At 40.9% G+C, this 25,534-nt stretch overlaps 4 protein-coding genes and 1 non-coding gene across 5 annotated transcripts; 4 read left to right on the top strand and 1 right to left on the bottom strand.

Annotated features, from left to right (window-relative positions):
- Positions 1–1,202: 1,202 nt before the first annotated feature.
- Positions 1,203–3,480, top strand: LOC109472940. The gene is made up of 2 exons (XM_019772805.1): positions 1,203–1,389; positions 2,881–3,480. The coding sequence occupies exons 1-2, from the start codon at positions 1,306–1,308 to the stop codon at positions 3,478–3,480; spliced, it is 684 nt and encodes a 227-aa protein (XP_019628364.1). The 5' UTR covers positions 1,203–1,305.
- A 1,167-nt stretch (positions 3,481–4,647) lies between these two features.
- On the top strand, positions 4,648–6,182 carry LOC109472941. The gene is made up of 2 exons (XM_019772806.1): positions 4,648–4,731; positions 5,490–6,182. The coding sequence occupies exons 1-2, from the start codon at positions 4,648–4,650 to the stop codon at positions 6,180–6,182; spliced, it is 777 nt and encodes a 258-aa protein (XP_019628365.1).
- Positions 6,183–8,038: 1,856 nt separating this feature from the next.
- LOC109472942 lies at positions 8,039–9,856 on the top strand. Its single transcript, XM_019772807.1, has 2 exons — positions 8,039–8,218; positions 9,230–9,856. Exons 1-2 carry the CDS (start codon positions 8,135–8,137, stop codon positions 9,854–9,856), a joined length of 711 nt encoding a protein of 236 aa, XP_019628366.1. The 5' UTR covers positions 8,039–8,134.
- Positions 9,857–13,052: 3,196 nt separating this feature from the next.
- LOC109472943 lies at positions 13,053–18,631 on the top strand. The gene is made up of 5 exons (XM_019772809.1): positions 13,053–13,056; positions 15,900–16,058; positions 17,239–17,363; positions 17,792–18,001; positions 18,290–18,631. Exons 1-5 carry the CDS (start codon positions 13,053–13,055, stop codon positions 18,629–18,631), a joined length of 840 nt encoding a protein of 279 aa, XP_019628368.1.
- Trnat-cgu lies at positions 16,754–16,825 on the bottom strand. Its single transcript has one exon. It is a non-coding gene; the product is annotated as a tRNA-Thr (tRNA).
- Positions 18,632–25,534: the final 6,903 nt, after the last annotated feature.

Here is a 25,534-nt window from a genome sequence, read left to right on the forward strand (position 1 = left end):
TTAGGTCACAGATAGATTTTCACAGCATGTAATTTCATGTATAGAAATACATACATGACATTCCAATGTTTAAACTAGAAATGCAAATGATTTATCTATAAAGCATTCCATACACGCTGTACAATGATATACTATGCAGCTAAGCCTAGCTTACAACAGTGCAATTCTTGTGCTTACACATTCCAGATATTTTGACTCTAACACATCTATATTTTGTAGCACCATGTCTATTACATGTACAATGTAGCATCTGTAAATAAATAAATAAAAAAGCAACATGTTCATCTAACATTTAGCTGGAAGATATGATTTTGTTAATTGATGATGTTAATTGATTTATTTGAACATAATGCTTATTATACATGTATAGTTTTCATCATTAAAAAACATTTGTGTGTAAAATTGTGCTCTTAAGCAAGAATGTGTCATTATTTTTTCAATCTGTTTCACATGGAATTAGCTTGATACTCAGGCAACGGCTGAGATTAAAACTTGTTGAAGAGAAGAAAATGTTTTGTAATTAATTCTTTTGTGCAGTTGAAAGACAGCGTTCTAGGGATGTGCTCAAAGGTAAAAAAAAAGTAATCATAATATTATAATTATTGAAAACGTACTTCAGCCAAAATAAGTAAAGGGACAATCAGTGTTTATTAATGGCTTCCTCTACTTAGTTTAGCATGAGGAAACGGTTCTCAGTGGATGAATAAAGATTCTGAAGAATCTGATATATACTTATTCCCACCATTGAGGCTAAATTTACAGCAATGTTGACGTAAGTATATTTATAACCAAAGTAACTTACTTCTTCCTGGCGCCATTATTGCATAAAGAAAGATCACTTGGCAACAAGCCAACAGGCACCGTTACTTGACTGGAAACAACATAAACATTACAAGATTATTTTCAACGTGATTGCAGGTGTGTGAAAGATCTTTTGGAGTCTTTATTTGACGAATTAGGGTCCCGTTCGACTCGTGTAAGTCATTAATAAGCACACTATTTGCCACCAAGACCTGAAGAAATGCATTATGTTTACCCTACGTCCATTAAGGTTACAGGTGGGGGTGGTCTTACATGACTAACTGACCAAAGAAATGTCAATCAAAAGATCCTTGTCATGGTGAGCTTTGCGTCATGTCTACATACACAATTAGTTACCAAAGCCACAGCCTAAGGTAACGCCCACTGCTGCCATCCAGACTCGCACAGAAACAGCCAGAAGCTTGCTTGTGCGACCTTTGCGACTCTCTAACGTTGGCGTCTTGCATCTGAGTGTTTCTCGCCTAGACCGTCATCAACAGAACGATGGCCGATTCTAAGATGAGGTACTGCCGACTTTGCAACGGACCCTGTGAAGGCCGAAGTATTTGCCTGCAGACCCCTGACCGGGTTAGTGTTACAAATATTTTTTTAATTTTTTTTTGTCAGGAAATTTAGAGCATGTCTGGTTGTGACGACGTGCCTTAAAAGTGGGATTGGGCGATGGTAAGAACTCTTCCCTCTGAAACAATTTCACACGGATCCGTTTTTCTCTGTTCGGTGTTAAAAAGACATTGCAGAAGTGCAAAACTAGTTTACAAGACTAAACTGGAAAACAAACTTGTCTGGTTGTAATGATGGCCCACACAAGTGAAACTTGGTCCTATAAAGCTCTCGTCTTGAACTTTTCCACATATCCCTATTCTATTCAGCCAGATCCATGATAAGCCTGGCCCAGAGTTTATAGCTATAACCAGCGTGCATGGATCAGGGCCTAACTTTAGGGGACTGTGGTATAATTTCCTTGGGGGCATGTTGGTCCTGGAGCTGAGGAACTGGTCTGTGTAGGCATTGGAAACAGTCTGGTATCCAGGCTCATTTCTATTACGATTGGTGTTCTAAGTTTACCAGTCAGACATGGGCGGCAGGAAGACAAGTTGGAAAATTTTACTTCATTGCCCTGTCGTCTGAGATGACTTTTGGATCCCCTATCTCTATACGATTTTTCCATGAATAAAAACTAACTAACTGTATAAGAGCGAAACCATGTGGTTATCTTTATACCAAAAGCGGTACGAAATTTACGCGCGTAAATCTATTGTTATGATTATCTAAAATTCCTTTCCTTCTTTTCACTAAGTCCTCACAGGTGCTTTAGAGTGTTTGTTTTGCAAGCAACTACACCACAGTCTTTGTTATAAGTGCAGTCATGGCGGTAAATAGATACCCCCACCTTTGTGTTCAGAGTTTGTTCTGTCAGGTGCATTTATAAATAACTTGGTATCGGGTTCCTTGTATGAAGGCCTTTCATTGTTTTACCTAGCTGAGGTGAGATCGACTTTCACACAAGTCGATTGTCAAGTGTGTTTACCTTCGTGGTATTGGTGGTTACTGAGAAGGCACTGGCCTCGGGCTGCCTTTACCTGGCTGAAAAAAGGGCACAACGATTACGTTAGATGTGTGCTGTAAATCAAATAATAAGGCCATTTCGAAATTTTGAGCGGGCTGCCTGACACAAAAGATCACACACAGAGGCTTATGGTCTTACTATTGCGAACATTCTACGTTTTACTCATAGGAAATTCAAACTCTAGTACTGGATACATTACGGAGATAATATCCGGACATTTCGAGTGACATCCACCACTCTTCTTCAGCGTCACTAACAAACTAACAGAACTCGATAAAGCATATATGAGCAACTGGAAAAACCGGTTGAACATAACAAAGGTCCATAAGGTCATTAATATCATCTTCGTAATTTATCCAGTACTAGAGTTTGAATTTCCTATGAGTATTGTTTACCTATATGCCTAACCTTCATCAACGTTTTCTACGTTTTACTAACAGTTCAATCTGCCATCATTATCTTTATGGTAACAATTTTTTCTTTGCTTTTAGTTCAAACCGTCAGCTAATATGATCAAGACGGCACTGGTGAAGCAAGGTGCTTTCAAAAGCCATGCATTCCTACACTACCTACAGTTTCATCAGCCGTCAGCCATTTGGTCAGATTCCGACATTTCATCAGACATGCCGGATCCGGAGTTTTCCGTCATCTACCCAGCCGATGGCGGCTGCGAAGTGTCAGTGAGGCTGAAATGGATGCACTTTCTCCCCGAATACCGCGATCCCCGGTCACCGGAGCGCAGGGAGCTCGAGAAAGCTGCCCGGGAGGAGATCATCAGGTCTTTAAGCTTGCCAAGGAGTAGGGTGAGGGATGGGGATATTGAAGTTGTCATAAGGGAGGGAACAGTAGGGTTCCTTTTCATATTTATCGACAAAATCATCGAGCTTGCCGGAAAACAAATGGATGCTCTGGTTACCGCCGGTGGAGATGCAGAGATTCAGGCCCGTAATATTAGGAAGGTGGGGTTTGCGGCAGCTTCGGCGATTTTCGGAGCTGCTGTCGGAGCAGGTGTAAATCTCATGGCGATGGGTGTAGGTGGAGCGATTGGCTATGTTGTGGGGACAGTGTTTGCTGATAAGTATTTGACGTAAACCACTGCAATATCGCAAACGGCCTCAGCTAGCTCTCACTGTAAAGGGAATGAAACAAGATGTGTACAATTGCTATTGGTGACATAGGTGTACGTGTATTAGTGCAAGACTAGGTGTAAGTAATTGATATATGCTACTTACTATATATATATATATATATATATAGTGTCTAATTGTTATTCTTTGAAAAAGACGCTTTTGCCACTGATGAATTATGAAATATCATGTTCAATGCACGTGTGGCTTGTGTGATATGCCTTGCGTATGATTTCCAAATACATACACTATTGAAGATGTTTCTGTCAACTATATATATGCAAGTTACAACAGTAATTCTAATATTTCTGAAATGGTTATTGTATTATTGCCATTGATTTTGTGTGTTGTGTCAATACGACAAAATAATCTGATCCACCTGTCTCATGTTGTTCTTGTTTGCTGTGAGTTAAAAGTACATCGCTGTACTTCTTGGCACTAGTTACACCAGGTACCTCCCCATTTCCATCCAAAATTTTAAAAGTAAAACTAGGCCTCTACTGTAGTTCACATTAAATAGATTTCTTTTTTGACGGCAAACGTAATTGAAGTGAGAGGGAAGGTTGGTTCGATGAATCCTTCATCAATCAATGAACGGGCTATGCCATAGCATTGCAGACATGCTGGCATGTCGCTAGATGTCGTTGTTGGTGACATTGCAAACCACTGCCTACTTTCCATTGTTGTATACTAAGTTTGTACCTGCTGTGGCACAACATTCCAGATGGGCCAGTAATAGTGCCTGGTACATGTTTTGTAGCACTTCCTTTGTAACAAATAAAGGGTCTAGCACGTCCCATGGTTCCAATGTGCTTCCCACTTGGGTGATGGGTCGAGAATAATGCCCAGGTAAGTGAACGAATCGATACGTTCACACCGTCTGCATGTTATGTTGACGGATGAATGACATCATATAGGCGAGATGACGCTATACAAGACAACAGATGAAATGTCGATCAAAACGGCCGTTGTTATGGTGATCTTTGTGCCACGCATGCCTAGTAGACAACTGATCCACTGCGCATAGAGCCAACGCCCAAATCCCCCAAGACTGTTCCAGACCATTTCCCCCTCAACACCTTGGCACCTTGCATCTGAGTGATTCTCACCGAGACCATCATCAACAGAACCATGGCCGACTCTAAGTTGAGGTACTGCCGACTTTGCAACGGACCCTGTGACGGCTGCAGCACTTGCCTGCGGAACTCTGATCGGGTAAGTGTTACAGAAAATTTGATCTTTGTCTGATTGCTAAAGTGAAACTGGTTCCAAGTAAGAATCCCTGCCTTCCGAACTCTTCCACCTATTCGTATATCTCTGTTTGGATATTGAAGAAATAGGAGACGAGCTAAAAGTAAATTGGGATATTGGAAAATCTTCAGTTGGTGACGACATCCCACAAGAGTCAAACCAGGCCTTATAGCTATATAGTAAGAACTCCAACTTCTGAACCTATCCCGGGGAAGCGTATTTCCATGCATGGTCTGTGGCTGAAACAAATTGCCTCATTAGAATACGGACAGAAACAAAAATTCAGAAGAAGCTCAAATCAGCAAGCAATAGGGAGGGGTACATACGATTATGAACAAAATGGCTCCGAAATTGCCACGAAAAGATTCGAGATCCGGGACTTCTCACGAAAGCTTGTTGTTCATAATACAGCGTATTGCGCAACATGTGTTGCCCAAAATGATCGCACTGGTAACTGTGGACGAAAAAAACACCATCGCTACAGGTGGCGGTGGAAGCTGTTTTGTGACACTTTGTTTTGCGCATAAACCAACCTTCGTGGTACATGTATCTATTATTTCTGCACAGCTGAGACTAAGTGCGTCACACAATTAATGCGATTTTGCGAATGGATGTGTGGCTTCAATTACAAGTGTGACAGAGGCGTCTTTCGTTTTCCTTTTCTATCGTGGAATCACGTCTGTGCATTGCCCATATATCGACGATTTTTTGTTTGTTTTCAGTTCAACCCGTCCACTAATACGATCTCCACTAATACGATCAAGACGGCCTTGGAGAAGAAGGGCGCTTTCACCAGCTCCGAGTTCCAAACCATTTCATCGGACCCGCCGGAGATCTCCGTCCGCGATGGCGACAGGGGTACCAAGGTGGATGTGAGGCTGAAATCTATGCGCTTCATCCCCGAGTACCGTGATCCCTCATCACCACAGCGCAAGAGGCTCGAGAAAGCTGCCAGGGACGAGATCATCAGGTCCTTTAGTTTGCCAAGGGGTAGGGTGAGGGATACTGATATTGAAGTTGACATAAGGGAGGGATCAGTACAGATCCTCATAGTATTGAATGCCTCAATTATCGCCATTGCCGCTATTACAATTGGTGGCTTGTGTTATGCCGACGCTACAGAAAAAGAGGCAACAAAACAGGAATTGAAAACTGACCAGGATGACCTGGATGACCCGCCGTATTATAAATGCAGATACAATACAATACATGTACAATATGAGAGGCCAGTTCCAGTTGTTCGCTATGCCCCCTCTAATAGTAACACGGCACAGGATATAAAAACCGTGGGGTCAGGGGCAACTGGGGCGGTTATGGGAGCCACCGCTGGTTCGGTGCTTGGCCCAGTGGGAATGGGCATAGGAGCCGCAATTGGCTTCGTTGGTGGGGCACTTTTTGGAAAGCATGGTCTTTAATAACTCTGTGTATTGCACAACGTAATCTCCATTGAAAATTAATTTTACTTCAAAGAGGGAGATTATTAGGCTCTCTGCATCTGATTTTAGCCAATGAAAGTATTGGAATTCAACTGGTACCTCCGATGGAATCATTATGCTTAATAGCCAGGAGGAATTTAAAATGTGATATATCAGACTTAGTCTTCTTTTTTTTTTAATTGAAGTTCTATGGTAAAGCTATGGACTGGCATGTTTACCTACTATGTAGCACTGATCCAATGGAACATGTACCAATGCAGTAACATGTTGTGTGCGCACTGCTTAGCTGTGTTTGAATTTGCAGTATCATGGACATAATCAGTTTGGGGTTTGAGGTTATGTATTATTCAGATTATATACACATAGAGTTGGTTTTATTGTTATGAATCTACTTCCTTGCATTTAATTCAGCACAGTCAACCGTTGTTCTCCATAGTAATTGATTTAGTTGATTGATTTTGATTTGTACACCAGCTCATTATATAGCTTTGTCCTTTCTTATTATAATCACTATTATTACTTTGTTTTATTGTTTCCTTTTATGTGTGAGGAGAGGGCTGACATAAGTTTCATAACTTTTTGCCCAATCCTCGAAAAATAAATTCGAATAGAATAATAATTGATATTTAATTTAAATGTACAATTGCTGTATGTGATATACATGGGATGCGGTGTAAGTAATTGGTATAAACTACTTAGTGTGTAATTGTTAATTATGCTTTTGCCATTTATGAATTATGTGTGTGTGTGTGTGTGTGTGTGTGTGTGTGTGTGTGTGTGTGTTCAATGCTTGTAGCTTGCGTCTGATTTCCAAATACGTGTACTATTGAGCATGCTTCTGTGAACTATCAAGTTATAACAGTAAGTCATATTTCCTGAAATGGTTGATGTACTATTGCCATTGTTTTCTGTGTGTTCTGTCAATACAAAAAAAATTAGTTGATCCATGTTGCACTTGTTTGCTGTGTACTCCTTGGTACTAGTTACACTAGGTACCTCCCTATTTCCATACAGAATTAACAAAGTAGATTAAAAGAAGCCTCTATACTGTAGTTCACAAATACTAATTGATAAACATTTTACCTGGTTTAGTCCAGTACTGTAGTTTTTGGTAAATTTTCAGCAGGTCAAAATTCTGAGTCAAAACACTTTTTTACACCCTTATGAGTTTTGTCAGCCATCTTGTGCCAAAGGTCAATGGTGGTTTTATGGCGAGAATTGGTCTAATATATTAAGATGAATACGTGTGTCAACATGAATACGTGCTGTACGTGACTACATAGGTAGATCAAGTGTGATCGTACAAAATAGAAGTCAAAGTAATTTAGAGAAGTCTTTCTAATTACTACCATTGTTTAATTTTGTCTCGTTTTGTCTGTGAATCGTATTTTTGCAATAGGAACATGTTACACTTACATTGCGGGTTTTAGTTGTTATGTGTGATAGGTACATGTATATCTATTATGGGCAAAATCACATCTTGAGACTAATATACCTCCCAAGGGAGAACTCCGCTAACTTCTTTATGTTCATGGTAGGTATGCCTAGCTGAAGTATGGCATCATGATCACAGGCCTTACATTACCTGTACAAGCGATGTTGACTCCCATTGGTTATACAAAATCACCCCATCCCTTACCAACAAAGGAGATATCGATCAAAACGGTCGTTGTCATGGCGAGCTTTTAGCTGCGTCATTTTCCCGAGGCAGAGGGGCTTCCCCGGCTTAATACAGCAATACGTAATCACTATTACGCCGGGGAAGCCCCTCTCAGGCCTTGAGAGAATGAGCTACGCATATGCCTACACAACGCCCAAAGTCATCCAGACTGTTTCACAAACAGCCAGGAGCTGAGCGACGTCTGCTTTTCTCCTTGACTTTGGCACCTTTCTTCTGAGTGTTTCTCGCCCAGACCATCATCAACAGAACCATGGCCGACTCTAGGATGAGGTACTGCCGACTTTGCCATGGACCCTGTGACGACTGTGAGGTCTGCCTGCGGAACCCTGATCGAGTAGGTGTTCTTAAAATGTTTTGTCAGAAAAGTAATATTTTATATGGGTGTGACGACGTCCCGCAACCGTGCAACTTGGTCATAGCAAGAAGTATATTTTTTTTAGCAATTCCACGGATTTGTATTTATATGCATGGCTGACGTAAAGAGTAAAGAGACTATTGCCTACGCCCCGTCTGTTGTTTTCTCGATGCTTCTACAGCAGCGAACTGGGCAAACTATTATGTACTGCTTGAAACAAATTAAGAAGGTTTGCTTATATCCTACCAAGCACGTGATTAAGTTAAATACGGGTTGATGATGATGTCTGGCATATTGCTGCCATTGAAAATGTGTGCTTCAGAATTTCGTAAAATCATGGAGTACCGTATGGATTACGAAAGAAAGAGAGGTAACTGCCAACGCCTTACAAAGAATGAAACAACCAATTACGCTTTACGGCTAATGTACTAATTACGAATTACGTTGATTCTTGTGACAGCCTACAGACCTAAAAGCCATGATTACACCATATAATTACGGAAAAGGGCACGCAGGCGCTCAATAAATAATGCAAACGCCGGTGGCTACATTGCCAAAGTTCCTTGTATATACAGATGATAAATTGTACCGAGAATGCGTCAGTAACAAAAACGAAAATGAAAACGAAACTATTTTGCTTTAGAAAGACTCCTGTATCAAAATACAGTATCTGAGATAACAGATGTAGCTTAGTATTTTGATATTAATTTGTAAGACAAGACGGCCTTAAATCACATTTTATGGTATTATATATGCCATACTCTTACCATATGCAATGAGAACATTTACGGGTTACAGCAAGCTGTCCCTCTGACGATGACAATGTTTTTCTCTTTCCAATTACCAACCATCGTGGTATTTATTGTTTCTGCCCGGCAGAGTGTGGCGCAGAAGTGTCAAAGACGCGTCTGCCCTTACGTTTACCATCGAGATATCCTCCCAGTGTACTGCCCATATATATAATACATCGATGATTTCCCTTGTTTTCAGTTCAAGCCGTCAACTGATATGATCAAGATAGCACTGGAGAAAAAAGGGGCATTTACTAGTTCCACATTCTGCACAACTTCGTCGGACCCCCCGGAGATTTTGGTCAGCGACGGTGAAAATGGCGGCACCAAGGTGGACGTGAGGCTGAAATCCATGCTCTTCATCTCCGAGTACCGTAATCCCAAGTCACTGAAGCACAGGGAGCTCGCGGAAGCTGCCAGGGAGGAGATCATCAGGTCCTTTGACTTGCCAAGGGATAGGGTGGGCGATGGGGATATTGAAATCGACATAAGGGAGGGATCAATAAAGATCCTTATGGTATTGAATGCCTCAATCATAACCATTGCTGCTGTTACAATTGCTGGCTTGTGTAGTGTTGACAGAGCTGGAGGTGCAAGGGCACCTGGCGCAAATGTGTCAGAGAATGGAATGCCAGTTGGCCCCCCTGGTATGCTTGCTCGTGAACTTTTTGATGGCGTAAGGGAGGATATTGCACGTAAAGTTAAACAAGCGGGATCAGCGGCGGGTGGGGCGGTTCTCGGAGCTACCGCTGGTGCACCTGCAGGTCCTGTAGGGATGGCCGTAGGCGGCGCAGTTGGTGGAATAGTTGGGGGGTTGTTTGGCTAAGCAACTGTTTGTTTACACATATCTCAAATTTGCTAAAAAGTGAATCCTGAACTTTTACCACCTACGACAGGCGAACTCTTAACGCTCAATAAGATACGCAATGAACTCTGAGAAGTTAAAAACTATTAAATGCAGGACCAACAGATATACATGTAAGAATTCTCCAGTACCATATCTAGTCCACTTAATTACTGAATGTACAGTCCAGTTAGTTGTAGTTTCAGATAATCTCACCTTTCTACAGAGCCTTGGTGAAATATCTTTCGCACAATTACAAAAACTTATATCATAAAGACACTCACGTGACTGTAATTTTCAATATTTATCACCATTTTGTGTAACTGTAAATACTTTTGACATGCTGTGCAGTTGTTCCAAATTTCTGACATTCGTTGGCGAATCATAGCAGGCCACTAAGTCAACAAATCTGTGTTTTTTAAGCGTATGTAGAGTGCTATGGTTTCGCATCTCCACTTCCTGGATGGTGTTGATCTACAGTGTGGTAGTGTTGATTCAATTCGTTTTGTAATGTAGTATCAGGAGGGTTGACTTTTTGTATCGTCCTGGAGGTACATTGTACAGATTAAGTCAATCTGTGATTTATGTAAATGTGATTTTGATGTTCTACAATATTTCTCTTTTAAAGGCATTATGTGTGTTGTTGATTATTGCACTATTGTAAATAGTACGTAATTCAGCCTATGTATTCAGCTTGTGGCTGCAATGTACTTTAAAAAACATTCATTCATTCAAGGATTTATTAAGTTCCTAGTTTCAGAATCGGAGAAAAAAGAAAGGAAAAAGAAGACAAGCGTTGACACCTCAGTCATAATAGAACATTCGTTGTTCCTCCGTTGTTGTGGATGATGCTGATGATATATTGCATTCCGTAGCCCGTATTTTAAGCTGAATCTAATTGGCTGACTTAAAAAGGAATTGTAATTGCCATTGGTGAATCTTATGGATGTGGCCTGTGTCAATTATTCTGTCAACTTTTAAGTTCAGGTAATAACAGAAATGAGATGCACTGTGTATTTCCAAAATGGTCCGTATTACTGCCATTGTGTGCTGTGTCAATACAAAAATCATTTGATTTGATTCACCTGTCTCGTGCTTGTTGCACCTGTTTGCTGCGGCTTAAAAGTACATAACTGTACTTCTTGGTACTAGTTACACCAGGTACCTCCCTATTTCAATCCAGAATTAACAAAGTAAGCCTCTACTGTAGTTCACAAATACAAAGAGATATCTTTTACCTGCATTTATTGAATTAGTCCAGTTCTGTATTATACTTAAATCTTTAGTAGGTCAAATTTCTAACAGAAGTATGCCCAAATGCGATTTCTTTGTCAGCCATCTTTTTTTGCAAAGGTCAAAATTGTCATGAATGTTAATCTGATTTGGCGAATTAATGAAAATCAAACTAATCTCAGATTTAAACAGTATCCAATGCCCTTGGGGAGGCTTAATGGTTACAGGGGGCCAAAATTACAGGGGACTCCGTTAAGTGGAACGTGGTCTAAACCGGTTGAGCAACTGCCATGAGTCATGTTTGGGGGATCAACTGTAATGCGCTGCAGGCACGAGAGGTAAAAGGTCATCTGACTATACCTTTACTATATGTAGAAAAACGCAAACACAACAAATAACTGTTTAACTAGGATAGTCATGATGGTTTGTGATTACGTCCTTTGTTTTGAGCAAAGGATCCTTGTAAGCACATTATGTGATTTCTGTCCAATGCTCTTAAATCTATGTAAATAAAATAATACGATAAAATTAACTAGCAATGTCACAAAAAATATTTCAGCTGGCTTTCCAGAAAGGACGAAAAAGACTTGGCAACTAAAAATAGTTTTGGTCAGAGTAAAAAATGATCCCTCGTTCCTTAAAGTTGTGTTTCGCATCTTTTAGAGTGCGGAAGATTTGCAAGGGGCGGTAGCATGAAATGAGATAATCATGGGTTATGCCATTGTTAATTATAATTAAGACGTTTGTCCGAATTCCTTCCTTTGTTGACAGAAGGAAATAGCGATTCCCCTCAAGCGATAACCTAAATATGTCAACTTTGAAAGCTTACAGAAACAAAGAAGACGTATAAATAGAACAAAAAGACCAAAAATGTGTGTCTCAAAAGGAATAAGCTTGGCAGATTAGTGGGAGAGTTACTATCTTAAACGTTTTTTTTTTCAAAGTCAGCAATGTTTGTATAGCGTAACCTAAGGACTCTATTTATCATTTTAGATCAAGACATTAACCTACCTATAAAGATCACCCCCTTACCACAATGGTTTCTCCCTGCAACCCCAATTTTCCACATGACAGTTACTTACTATGAGAAGACGCCCATCCGCCATAGAGAGTGGGCCTACATGTTATCCAGTCTTCATGTTCGGCATTTCCACACCACCTTAGCCGCTACCTAGGCCTGTGGATAGAACTTAGCCATGGAGAGATATTACAACCACGGAGGTAGGTCTAAACTTATCAACTTTATTATACAAATGTTACAGATCTATTTATTTATTAATATATCGGTTTTACTATACAAGACATGCAGTCAGGTCAGCCTACCTAGTTGAAGGCTTGGCTTGTTGACAAAGACAATGCAGTCTAAGACAAAGACAATCTACAATCTACAGGGTTTCAAATCAAACGTTCACCGCCATTTCTTGACATACATGTAGCCATATTTCTCTCATATTTCTAGTTCAATGCCGAGAAGTGGTCGTATAGGTCTTGTATTGAACCACTCCGTTAAAATAAAAGACTTGGGATTCAACTTAAACCTTTAGAATATGTTACTGTTTATCTTACGATGCACAGTCGTTTCTATAGTCATCTTTGAATTCTTAGGGGGTCTTCCAAAGAAACAGGTATCTGTGTCCCTCATATGAAGCCATGCTGATGACCTTGATAGATATGGTGTGATTGTCAGTCATTGTAATAAGACGTTATAGAATAATGTTCTTTGTAGTATGGTATACACCTTATTGAAGAAGAAGGAAGAGACATGTAAACGATAGATTTATTTCTTAGCATAATCTTGTATTTTTTTACTGTTTGTGAACGATAGTGTACCATAGCATACCTCTAGTTGTTTTGTTTTGTTCCTCTGACTGTTGAGGTAGGCTACAAGTTAGTATTGATTCTTTACGTAAATATTCCATGTGTAACTATACTGCATTCAGCCCACATGGGTAAGAACATGTAAACAAAAATCCTACAGTCATTATGTAATGAGAATAGTATTGTGTAAGGACGTTGTGCAAGGGCCCCACGTGCAACTTGAAGAAAACCTGTACACATTCAGGTCATTTTAGAAACGTGGGCCAAGTAATATGTTACAACAGTGTCCACCCATTGAATGTAGTTAGAAACCATATAATAGTTACATGTAATTCGTTAAACGTGTTGTAGTCGATTTTGCTGCAGAAATATAGTCACGTTTTTCTTCACGAGGTATTTTAAGATACCCCAAAGCGTATATAATTATGAACACCACCTGGGTGGTAAGATTAATGGACTAAAATGCCTCTGCAAGGCGTTGTACGCAACCTACACCCATCCCTGCATTGCTTCGGCTACTGTGGTGGAAGTAATCTCCAACCTCAAGCAGAGCAAATGCAGAACTATGAACGGACAAAAGCAGGACACAAGCTTCAGTTCGCCCATCCTTGATCCTGTGAATTGGGCTGGATCTAATGCGGTAACGTCTACTTAGTAATTATGTGATCACCTTTCCTGCTTGAGGCTATAGATCGGAGCGTGGCACAAAAACAAACACAGCACTCTCCACTAAACAGTTGCGTGTACAGCTCTCTCTCTCTCTCTCTTTATTTCTCTCTTTCTCTCTCTCTGTCTGCCTCTCTCTGTCTCTCTGTCTCTTACTATCTTTCCCTCCCTCCCCTACTCTCTATCTCCCTCCCTCTCTCATTTGTTTGTTTGTTTGTTTGTTTCTCCCTCCCTCTCACTCTCGCCCCCCTCTCTCTCTCTTCTCTCTCTCTCTCTCTCTTACCTGAATGTAAAACTCATGAAATAAATGATAAAGAGTAAGCTATAATAAGGGCCAAGAGAAAGCACAAAACTTGGTTTGGACAGACTGTGACATAACTCAGGCCTTAGTAATAGTGTAAGGCATGCCACTCTAATCTTCGCCACAAGGCATGTCAATGTTTATAAGTAGGTACTTTGAGTCCCATTGTTCTGTGCTTTTCTATAGCGAGAAACCTTCGTTATTTATAGACAAATCAGAATGATATGCTAGTAATGAATGGTTAGTGCTTAACCAATGAAACATGTAATTTTATGACACGTAATGGAACAGAAGATTGAATGCGGTAAGTTAAAGCAGGTAGCGATAGGATAAGCAAAAGAGCGCAAACAAAGGACTAGAAGAAGGTGATAATTTATTTGTCCCATCAGTTATGATAATAACAACTTCTTACCTATGATGTAGCCACTAACCCACCCACCCCCATTCCTCTAGTCTCCACCAGACTCCTTTGCAAGCAGAATAAATAGCAGAAATCGGCCTAAAAGGGGGGGATATCATTGGCGAGAGGAGTTGGCCGGCCAGAGAGGGTCCAATTTGCCTCCAACTCCTCTGGCCAATGACATCCCCCTTTTAGGCCGATTACTACTATTTTTCAGCCTGCAAAGGAGTCTAGTGGAGACTACCACCCCTCTACAATTACACAAAACTGTAATTATGACCACTTCGCAGCCGAGTGAATAATAACAGTCATGAATAATTAAATAGCGCAGCCACCGACCCAGAACTTACCCATCGGTATCTAAACACATGTATGACCTTTGTAAACCAGTCCAACAGCTGCCTTGGCTCGTGTTTTGGGGATCAACTGTAATGCAGTGTAGGCACGAGAGGGGGAAGGTCAAACTGATCATGAAGTTATATGTGTTCAACTTTAGTGGTGATATTTACGCTGTCTTTGACTTGACTTTGACTTTATTGGGATCCACACTTACTGTAGCTTACAACAAATGTAGCTATTCTTCCTGTGGTCCTTCAAACACACACGACACATTTACAAAACATAAATACATTGGCAATTACAACATATTAACACAGCTTAAAATAAGGCTATATAATAACGCTGTGCTAGTATATAGATGAGAAGAGCCTAAGTTTGCCAGTTCACGCTAGTTGCTGCTTCTGCAATGTAAGCTCCATATCACTGCATGGAATCTAATGCCTAAGAGTTTGCGTAAAGCTCCTTGCGTAAAGGTACCGTTTGTTTGACAAACGGTCTTCTTCATCATCATCATCATGAAGATCATGATGATGATGATGATGAACGGTCTTCCTCCTCCTCCTCATCATCATCATGCAGACCGTTCTTCATCATCATCATCATCATCATCATGACCGTTTGTCAGTCAACTGTAAACGTAACCTTTACGCAAACTTTAGGACATCCTTAAATATGCTTCGCTTCTGCTTTAGATAAACCAGGCAGCACATATGGCTCGCCCACACTCTCATTTAAGCCTGCCTCAAAGTATGCGTAAAGGTTCCCTTTTTCAGTTGCCTGTAAACGCAACCTTTACGCAAACTTTAAGACGCACTTAAATATGCTTCGCTTCTGCTTTAGATATGTTTAGTGAACCAGGCAGGCAGCAACTATTGTTCCTCCACACTCTCCAATATCAAAGCATGCCTCAACCTATGATAAAGCTTTACGCAAACGTCAAGGCCTTCTTAAATATTCTTCGCTTCTGCTTTAGATAAACCAGGCAGTACCTATGGCTCGTCCACACTCTCATTTAAACATGCCTCAAAGTATGCGTAAATGTTTCCTTTACCAGTAAACTGAAACGCGATCTTTACGCAAACTTTAAGACATGCTTAAATAGGCTTCGCTTCTTGCTTTAGATAAACCGGGCAGCACGTATGGCTCGCCCACGCTCTCATTTAAGCCTGCATCAAAGTATGCGTAAAGGTACCGTTTACAGACAACTGAAAACGAAATCTTTACGCAAACTTTACGGCGTGCTTAGATATGCTTCGCTTCTGCTTTAGACAAACCAGGCAGCACGTATGGCTCAGGCAGCAGCTTCGGCGCTTCCACACTCTCCAGCGACAGTTCCAATGACTCCTGGGACGCTTGCACGGCTGTCATCTCATTCAGATCACGTCAAGACAAAAGAATATTCATCGAGCCCAGGCTAGCTAGCGCCCGTAAGTCGCTTTCTGCTTTTTCTTGCTCTTAGCGATTCTTGGGGGTACTGCAGCCTTTAAAGAGATATTTTTTCACAGGATAGAGCCACCAAATAATTATTGGTGATTGAGATGCTTGAAATGTCATTGAGAGACTATTAGGAAGGCATTGAACATGATTGGGAGCTCACTGAAAGAACGTTGAGAGATCTGCTATTTTTTTTTAGGATGCTCAAAAGTCTTACAGCGGTCTCATCTCTGTGTTCATGACACGCTCCACCACATTACAAACATACAGTATGACTACCCAGCTACACAACGTAGACAATTAATCAGCAATGTGAATTGGGTTTATCAGTTTGGGCATTACACTACACCTAATTACACTTAATTACAGGGCGTTGCACTATACCTGATTACACAAAATTAGATGTATTATATACATCATTTGTTCCAGTTATGTCAGCAGCGTCATCTGACGAGAAGAAAGTGCTCAGCAACCTCGCGGGCTTGTCACAGTCAGTACGGAAGGCACAACTTAAAGGTACATGACATTGCAACATTTTCATTGCAAGAATAGATACTGAATCATAATTATAGCAAAAGAGTTGGCATAAATTAAGTAATAGCTCCTGGCCTGGCCTTACACAGGTTTTTCACTCTCTGAATATAAAAAATATAGGCGAGAGAGAAAAAAAGAATTTTGGGAAATGCTCAGCCACCTGTGAGGATCGAACTCACGACCCCTGGTTTACGAGACCAGTGCTCTACCTCTGAGCTAAGGTGGCTGATGCCACGTCTGTATTTTCGCATGTTGAGAAACTGAAAGATGCTGATGGGGTAAAATGCATGACAGTCAAACATTCGTTATCACATCAGAATACCAACAACCTGCCAATTATGGCCACTTTTGGTTGCCTCTTCTTTTTTTCTTATCTAAGTATTCAGAAGTTTGTGTGTTACGCCGAGGGGCGATTATATCGGCTAGAAAGATCCAGATACAGAAGAGGGAATGAAGAAAAACGTAATGCAAGAGCAGCACCTTTCAATGAATGCGGCTGCCAACCACGATGATCAACTTAGAATGCATTGAGATTGTACCCAGTTGTCAATGAGGCATTGCCACATGTCAACTGTCACCAACAAAAGTTGCAATTTCTCCCTGAAGTGTATTGATACAAACGTTGTTGTGATGACGTAGGTAAGATGACGGGAGGAATGATCCCAGGAAAGATCATGTCGAAGGTGCAGGCCCTAGCGACTCCTGACAGTATTGCAACGCTCGACAAACTGGGTATGCTGAACAAGCTTGGACCTCTCGCTTCGGTAAGGTCCTAGTTTTACTTATTTCAGGGCTGAAGAATAGGTTGCTACGAGACAAAACTTTCACGAACTATTTTGATAAGTTTATCAGCTTTATGGCGTAAAATCTTCGCTGGCATGCGAGACAACTGGAATGGACTAAAACTGTAGTATCATTGATAAATCAAGCTAACGAATTATCCATTGGCTGACGAACCTTAAAATCATCTTCGGGAATACATCTAGAACGTGAATTTCATACTATTTTCTTGGACTAAAATTATGCCATTTTGCAAGTGTAACTGAACCTCTAGAAAGCAATTATTTTTCAAAGCCATAACGATAATGAGAGAGGGAGAGAAGGGGGAGCGAGAGCGAGCCAGAGAGAGAGAGAGTAAAGTAAGGATATTTGATCTTCCTTAACTTATTTTTCTTTCCAATCTACTCTCCAGGTCTTGATCGGCATGTCAGGACTCAACAAAGGCGGCAAGAAAGGAGGGAAGAAGGGCGGCGGCTTCCTGAAGGGTCTGGGGAGTAAAGACAAAGGCAACAACATCGACCTGGGAGCGCTGCAGAGCCTTGGCAGTATGCTAGGCGGCGGGTCCAAGATGGCGGCGATGGCGGGCATGGCCGGGATGGTGGGCTCAAAGATGCCGCCACTGGTAAACACTGTTTTATTACCTTCGCAAAGTAGGTTATGTTGTCGTAGGCGTTCGTCTATGTTTGTGTCTGTGTTTGTGTGTGTGTGTGTCTGTCTGTAAACAACTCAAGAAGGCTTGTATGGATTGTCTTGATATTTGGTAGGTGGGTTGGCCTTGATGAGACATAGAAATGATTAGATTTTGATTGTTGTCGATTCTTTATTTTCATGTTACATGTACATTCACTTACAATTAGCCTAACGTCAGAAACGTGCAATAAACTTTCTTTACCTTTCTATCTTGGTAAAGGGAGGAGGAGGCCGCGGTGGATTCGACCCCACAGACGGGCTAGACATGCAAGACGCCCGAGCACTGGCCGGGATGGCCTCTCGATCAGGAAACGCGCCGCGAGGGCCACCACAGGGGCACCGTTTCGACCCCTCGGATGGTCTAGATTTGGACGATGCACGCGGAGCGTATGATATGTACCGAGGACAGTCCGCGGGTTATAGAGGCCAGCCGGACCCGAGGGTCATTCGTGGCGCGCCCTCGGGTTACGAGGGCCGCGGGGGACCGAGGTTAGATATGGGGGATGGAATGGATATTGAGGATATGCAAGCAGTAGCGGGGAGGGTCGGGGGCAGGTATTAGAATACAACAAGCTACATACGTCGATGAAGACATCCAGGTAATAAGATACGCCAAAAACAGTTACTCAAGCAACTGGATATGATTTTGGAAACGGTCACTGACGGATGTTTCAGGTAGCATCCACTGACGAAAGGTAGTGGATGCTACAGGAATGTATGACTGTTTCCAAAATCATATCCAGTTGCTTGAGTAGCTGTTTTTGGCGTAACAAGCTACATAGCTTGGCAGATGTGTATTTCTGTAATAACACGGTCACATTGATATGGATAGATTGTTTTATAAGCCTTAGTATTAATCGTATCAGCAAATTAACAAAAAACAAAACACCAAGTGAGCCGTGTTCGTATTCATTCATCGTGAAAGAACAAATTAAACGTTGCAGCTTTTGATGTCCGAAATAAGTCTTTTTATTACCTACGAGAATATAAGTAGAAAAGGACATCTTGAACAATATATTGCCCCGAAAACGACTTTTTTATATCTATTCAATATGTAATAGTGAGCAATCACGTTAATTAGTGTAGGAATATATGTTATGTCGTATTTATTCAAAGATATACAAGAAGTATATAGTCTATATTTCATCAGCTTCATGTAGACCTTTTAAAATGGTACGATGCTGTAAAAATTACATAATCTTGAAGAATACTGTAGGATACTATGTAATAGTATGTGTAATGTATACTTACTGTACGTGGAGAATTATATTAAATACATAAAACTATCAATATATACCGTATCATTTCTTATGTTTACCGAAGGAAAACATATTGTTTTTGCTCAGCTTCCTCTTCTTCTTCTTCTTTAAACCAAAAAGATCAATGACCTGGCGCCAGACATGTCACCATGGTAACTGGTGTTGCAATTTTTTAGTAGGAGGGATTTAGACTCCTGTCTGGCCCTATATATGAATGTGTGTGGGTACGAATTAACAGAGCAGACCATATGCGAAGGTAAACATTATGCATTTGCTTTGTAAATGCTACCTCTCTAGTTTATCTTCTGTGTTCTTTAACGAGGGTAGCACTACTTAGTGGCGTAACACTGCTTTATCGGTATATCACTAAGGGCGCAGGTGGTTTAAGATCATGAACAGGGATGATAACACAGATTGACCTTGTCATCCCAATCACATCAGCCAACAGTTCCGTGAAGAAAAGCGCGGCTCCGATGTCCACATCGATTTGATTGATGGATCTTTTGTATCATCATTATGTACAGGGCACATGCGGGTAGGGATGGGGCTGGTACTGTTGTATGTAATGCTCAATACGTCGGGACGGTTGATTTTGAATTATTAATTACCTAACAACGTAACCCTCTAAGCAGGCTTCTTGGGTAGAGTTTTTTTGCCAATTAGTGTGCTTTTATGTAATTCTATTTTCAGCTTTCTATTCTGTAACCGGTGTCCAGCCTTAGGCTGGTCCTCGGTAAAATCAGTTGACTGATGTAGAAACAGAAAACAGCACCTTGTAAACCCTGTGAGCCTTGCCAAGTAGCCTGATAGCGAGGCTAGGGCTATTGTATGTGGTGTAGCTCAGACAAGCACGCTTTTTGGAATGTGAGGGTAAAATGTAATTTTTCTGTTGGCGTTCGGAGCGAGACATTGTGGTTTATACGGCGGTGAACTGAAGATTCAGCAAGAAGACGATTTGTTTATTTATCAACAATTCCAGGTGAGGCATTTGGTTTTGCTTACAAAACATAATGATGAATATAATTTATATTTCTATTATTTCGTATAACGTAAGCGGCCGGAAATTGTATATTGTACGTAAAGTAATTTGTAATCCGAACAAATAATGCAGTCCTCTAATGAAAAAGAGCAAGGAATTCCATCAAGGTGCATCATACTTAACTCTATTCTTTATTGTTTCAAAGACCTCCATTAATGATAGTACATAAATATACACATGCCTTCATTACTCTTCCTGGAGTCTTAAATAACATATACACACACGTAACATACACATAAGATCAAAAATTATGACATACACACTACATTAAATTTGAGTACACAATATATATATCATTCTTCAATGATTTAAGTTTTGATGAACACAAGTGATTTTATTCTAAAAGAACGGAAGGTTATCGTAAAAGTGACAGGGTGACCACAGCATTGACAGCGTTGACCTAATACCTCAAGGATCACACTAGGACTGATACAGTCACGCAAATACAGCATAGTCGCGTTTTGTAGCATCTTCAAATTCATTAATGTATATTGATATTATAAAAAAAACTTGTCACTTTTTAAGCAGTTTGGTCGTCAGATGAGTGCCAACCAAAGTGAAGTTTTCAATGTATTTTTTATAATAAAATACTATAACGTGTTCATATTGATTTGAAAACGTAAAAGTAATTTACATTTTCCAGCTTAATTCTTCCAGAAACAAAAATGGTGAAGATAACATTTATATATAATTTCCTACATAAATATCCTATTGTACAAATATGGTGAAGATAACATATGTATTTATAATAGTACATTGCATAGTATAGTTTGCAGAATGGTGTATACTGACAGCAACTGTATCATAACAATCGCAGCCCGAATGTTCTCTCTCTCTCTCTCTTTATATATGCATATATAGATATAGATATAGATAGATAGATAGATAGATAGATAGATAGATAGATAGATAGATATAGATATAGATAGATAGATAGAGAGTATATATTAGTTTAGTCGTAAAACAGTCATTATAAAGATCATGTTTCGTATCGTTTGATAATGACGTAATATGTCGCGACGTGGACCTTTTTTGTTATCAACGAAACAGTGCGTGAGCCGTCTTAGAGCCGAGATCAAACGATAATACCAAAAGAAACAAAGAAGAAGATAAGATAGGAGATGTGGAATTAAGCTGAGTGACAGAGCTACAAATGGCCAGCGAAGAAGGAATTAAGCATTAAAAAGATTAGACGATTTGTAGATGGGAATTCCTAATCTTATATGAAAGCCTGGACAGCATTTAATGTCAATTTCTCACACGAATGACGTGGGCTGGTTAGTATTTTCGTGACTGGCAGAGGAGGATTTCGGTCTGGTTGAAACGTTGTGTCAATGATAGTAAATCTCCCCTATTGTAGGAAATGCCATGTTAATTTTCATGAGAACACAACATAGCTTTTGATTCTGCTTTAGAAGTGGGATTCACCAATGAGAATAGATGCCAGCTTTGTCACACTTCAAAATCTTACGGAATTCGTTTGACGATATGGCGGAGATACAATAAGGTAATACTAGTAGCTTAGGTAACACCTGGAATTCAATACGCTGCGTTTACTTCGCCCCACAGCGGCATTTACCAAAAGAAATAAATTACAGGTAAGTCTTTTTGTTATGTCCGGTCATGTCTGTCTAAACAATAGTGATATGTACCAGGTAGGTCTAAATAATCTTTGGCTGAAGCAGCAAATACCAAAACTGACCATCACCAGACTTAACTGGTTTTTATCGTCATTGTAAAATCCTACAGTTCTTGTATGGTGTATTGTTTCTTCTGGAATTCTTCAGGTAATTTATTTCTATTTCATTTTTACAGCATTGTTAAATCCTACAATTCGTGCATTGTGTATTGTTTCTTCTGGCATTGTTCAGGTAATATATTTTTCTGTATATTTTCAAGACCGTGCATGGCATCTCTCAGATCACACACCATTCCCACTTCACTGTCAGTTTAAAAGGTCCATTCTCCTAAAAAGTCATTGCATATTCAACGAAACGTACGAAGGCTGTTCCATCCTAAGGTTATGTTGTCTAAAGCGCTACAATATTTTATGCTCTAGGAAAATTCTTTGTACGACGAGACCGGAGCAACGTCAACATCCCGCTCTCCCAGACAAAGCAGCTAGCTGAAGACAAGGCAAGATGGCAGGTCCTGGCGAAACGCACCGAGTGAGTGAGTGAGTGAGTGAGTGAGTGAGGAAAATTCTGATCCCTCATAAGACTTCTTAAGAGAAGCCGAAGTCTACAGACATGTTCGTCATTGGGAACGTTGTTATCATCCTCATCCTGGCGCCAGTCATCTCATCCCAGGCCTCCTCCACGTCACCTGGGTTCTCGCTGGCTCTCAGACTGACTTCAGCAACATCTGCTGGACACTCGGGAACTTCTGGTCAGGCTACAAACCCTGGGCAAACTCAGACTACTACCCAGTCCTCATATACAGCACCTAGACTGACCAATGCAGGTCAATCTCAACCTACTGGTCAGCCTACGACCATGGGACGATCGCTGATTTCTATTCTATCGTCCAGTACAAGACATACTGGAGATCAGATTACGAAGTCTGGACAATCTCCAGCTACCGTTAACCCCATTTCCACTGCTACAGAATCGGCTATCGCAGGACAGTCGCCCACTGTTAGAACGCCTTTACCAACCAGTGCACGATCACTAACGTCTATTCTATCCAGAACAATACCACATTCGTCAATTGCTGGGCAGTCCTTGTCTGCCGATAAATCAACAACTACAAGAACGTTGACTTCAGTTCTGACTAACAGAATGCAACAGACGTCAACCGTGGCTGCCGGTGGGCCCATCACAGTACGACAGGCTATTACTACTGGGTCTCCTATTCCGGAATATTCCCCAACTACAGGTGAGTTTAGAGCTGTTAAAGACAATGTGTGAAGTTGGTTTGTGTCCGGACAGCCAAATGACAATTTTGTTGTTACTTTTCATTTTGTTTGTCTACCTTTGATTCTCTCTCTCTCTCTCTCTCTGTTTCTCTCCCTCTCTCCGTGTATGTGTGTGTGTGTGTGTGTGTGTGTGTGTGTGTGTGTATCTTAAATATTTAGCTATACGTGTAAAGAGTTACGTCTGCCATCTCCGGTTTCTTGCTTACATTGTAAAAAAGGAACGTTGAACTTAATATTCGAAGTTATCTCTTCAAGAATCAAAATGTATTCAGACATCTAAAAGATGTATGGATGTTGTCAATGAAAAAAAAAACAACACATGTCCTCTTTTCTATGCCGGTCTATTTAGATAAGTGGTAACGGATGTTGACGGTAATCTTATTCTACATACACTTTCCATTGTGCTTTGTCTCTGGGCGAAAAGGTCAATAAGTACTGACAACTCTTAAGGCGAGAGTTCTACTGTGATAAGATCTCATGCCTAGGGCCTCCGTGTCACGCTATATACAAATTACTAGACAATGGAGAGGGTCAAAGGCAATTCTAAATGCCGGTGGATAAAATCATCTTTGCTTCACTGAAAAACAGCGTGTAATATAAGAAAAATCCAAGTTTGGTGTGAAATACCACTGTGCTCAGACTATCGATGGAAACGAAATCATCATCTAACACAATTCATGTTCATATACAGTTTCAGCTCGAACTCTCGAGGCATACCTTAAGATCTGTCATGAGTACAGATACGTTTATTGGCAAGAGTCCCTGCTTGCAGACTTCCAAATGCAATGAAATGCAATAAAATAACTTTTAATCAACGCTTAAAGTCACGTATGCTAATAAAGATTTGGACATTTTGTTCTCTAGTCGATCCTTCAATTCCATATCTTGTCACCTACGAGAGCTAGAGATAAACACAAAACTGTTGTTGATGGTTTCGACAGTTTTGGCGACGTCTCAGGGAGGAGCATAATGGTGCAGTATTGTGTGCAATTCGCAAGAATTCTAGACTTAACAGCTACAAAGTCTTCCTCAAAATCATGAAATGATGGCAGTGCCAAACAATAACCCTAACAGCAACCACCGTCGCCATGGCAATGTATGTTTTCATTGCCAGTCTTGTTTATGTTCCAGCCGACCCGTTCAGAGAGTGTTATGACGGGTTCGGGGAGACCTACCGCGGAACAATCAACACCACCACCTCAGACATAGAATGCCTGCCGTGGAGCTCCCCTCTGGTCGAAGTGTTCTTCAGTCCCAGAGCCTTTGAACGGTACCACCTGGAAGATAACTACTGCCGGAATCCCTCCCCGGAGACGGATCTAAAGCCGTACTGCTTCATCATAAACCCGTACAATGACGACCAACTGTCCTTTCACGACTGCCCAGTCCCAAACTGCGGTAATCCTGAGTTTCATGTTCAAGCTCTTATTGCCTGGGCTCGGGTACTCTTCAAGCAGTCTCAGGTTTAGGCTTCGGCTTTTTTGGGACGTGTTTTAGGCGTTCAAATCGGGTTTTCTTTTTGGATGGTTTTGTTACGCCAGCCACACAAAATTCCCGGAAAAAGAAAACCTGATGAAAACGCCTAAAACACGCCAAAAATAAGCTGAAGCCTAAGTTCTGCTTGGAGAGTAGTGTTAGACAATCTCTTGCTGTTTGGGGCTGATTGAGTCTCCATATTCCTAGCGTTCTCCATGCATGCAGCATAAGTAACATTCTGCAACTGCAGAAATAGTAGTAGTAGTAGTAGTAGTAGTAGTAAAAACTAGTCAACCTACAGCCGTAGTACTTTAGCAGTTTAACTGTAGTTAAATTCGACAGCCGTATCAATAGTTGTAACAATGTGCGACTTCAACTGTATTATACTATACTACAGAATAGAATTAATGCATAATGGGGTTAGCTCTGTGCCATTTATATAATTTATCTCTCCGTTAAAACATATCTAGATTTGAAAGGGGTGGGGTGTTTAATTGTATTTCTCACAATTCCTGTATCTTTAGATCCAACGACAACGCTGCCAACGACAACACTGACAACGACAACGATTACAACCACTCCCGAGACCACAACCGCGATCCCTACAACGCTCGTGACAACAGCGATGTCCACCACGTACCTACAAACCACGATACAACTTGGGTCATCGTCTGGCGGCCAACAGTTGACCGGTTCGCCTGGGAACGGCGGTGGCGCAAACGGTGGTGATTCTACAACCACGGAATCCACGGACGATCACACTGCTGTCACAGA

This window comes from Branchiostoma belcheri, unplaced genomic scaffold (assembly GCF_001625305.1).
Source record: "Branchiostoma belcheri isolate BF01 breed outbred unplaced genomic scaffold, Haploidv18h27 scaffold29, whole genome shotgun sequence".
In the NCBI taxonomy this organism is placed as follows: Eukaryota; Metazoa; Chordata; class Leptocardii; order Amphioxiformes; family Branchiostomatidae; genus Branchiostoma; species Branchiostoma belcheri.

What these genes read in the sequence shown, in the direction of transcription:
- LOC109472940 (XM_019772805.1), top strand. Translation starts at nt 1,306, where the DNA reads ATGGCCGATTCTAAGATGAGGTACTGCCGACTTTGCAACGGACCCTGT. An exon ending in GCCTGCAGACCCCTGACCGG is followed by an intron (nt 1,390 to 2,880) that starts GTTAGTGTTACA and finishes CTTTGCTTTTAG; the next exon opens with TTCAAACCGTCAGCTAATAT.
- LOC109472941 (XM_019772806.1), top strand. Translation starts at nt 4,648, where the DNA reads ATGGCCGACTCTAAGTTGAGGTACTGCCGACTTTGCAACGGACCCTGT. An exon ending in GCCTGCGGAACTCTGATCGG is followed by an intron (nt 4,732 to 5,489) that starts GTAAGTGTTACA and finishes GTTTGTTTTCAG; the next exon opens with TTCAACCCGTCCACTAATAC.
- LOC109472942 (XM_019772807.1), top strand. Translation starts at nt 8,135, where the DNA reads ATGGCCGACTCTAGGATGAGGTACTGCCGACTTTGCCATGGACCCTGT. An exon ending in GCCTGCGGAACCCTGATCGA is followed by an intron (nt 8,219 to 9,229) that starts GTAGGTGTTCTT and finishes CCTTGTTTTCAG; the next exon opens with TTCAAGCCGTCAACTGATAT.
- LOC109472943 (XM_019772809.1), top strand. An exon ending in GCCCAGGCTAGCTAGCGCCC is followed by an intron (nt 16,059 to 17,238) that starts GTAAGTCGCTTT and finishes GTGATGACGTAG; the next exon opens with GTAAGATGACGGGAGGAATG. An exon ending in GCTCAAAGATGCCGCCACTG is followed by an intron (nt 18,002 to 18,289) that starts GTAAACACTGTT and finishes ATCTTGGTAAAG; the next exon opens with GGAGGAGGAGGCCGCGGTGG.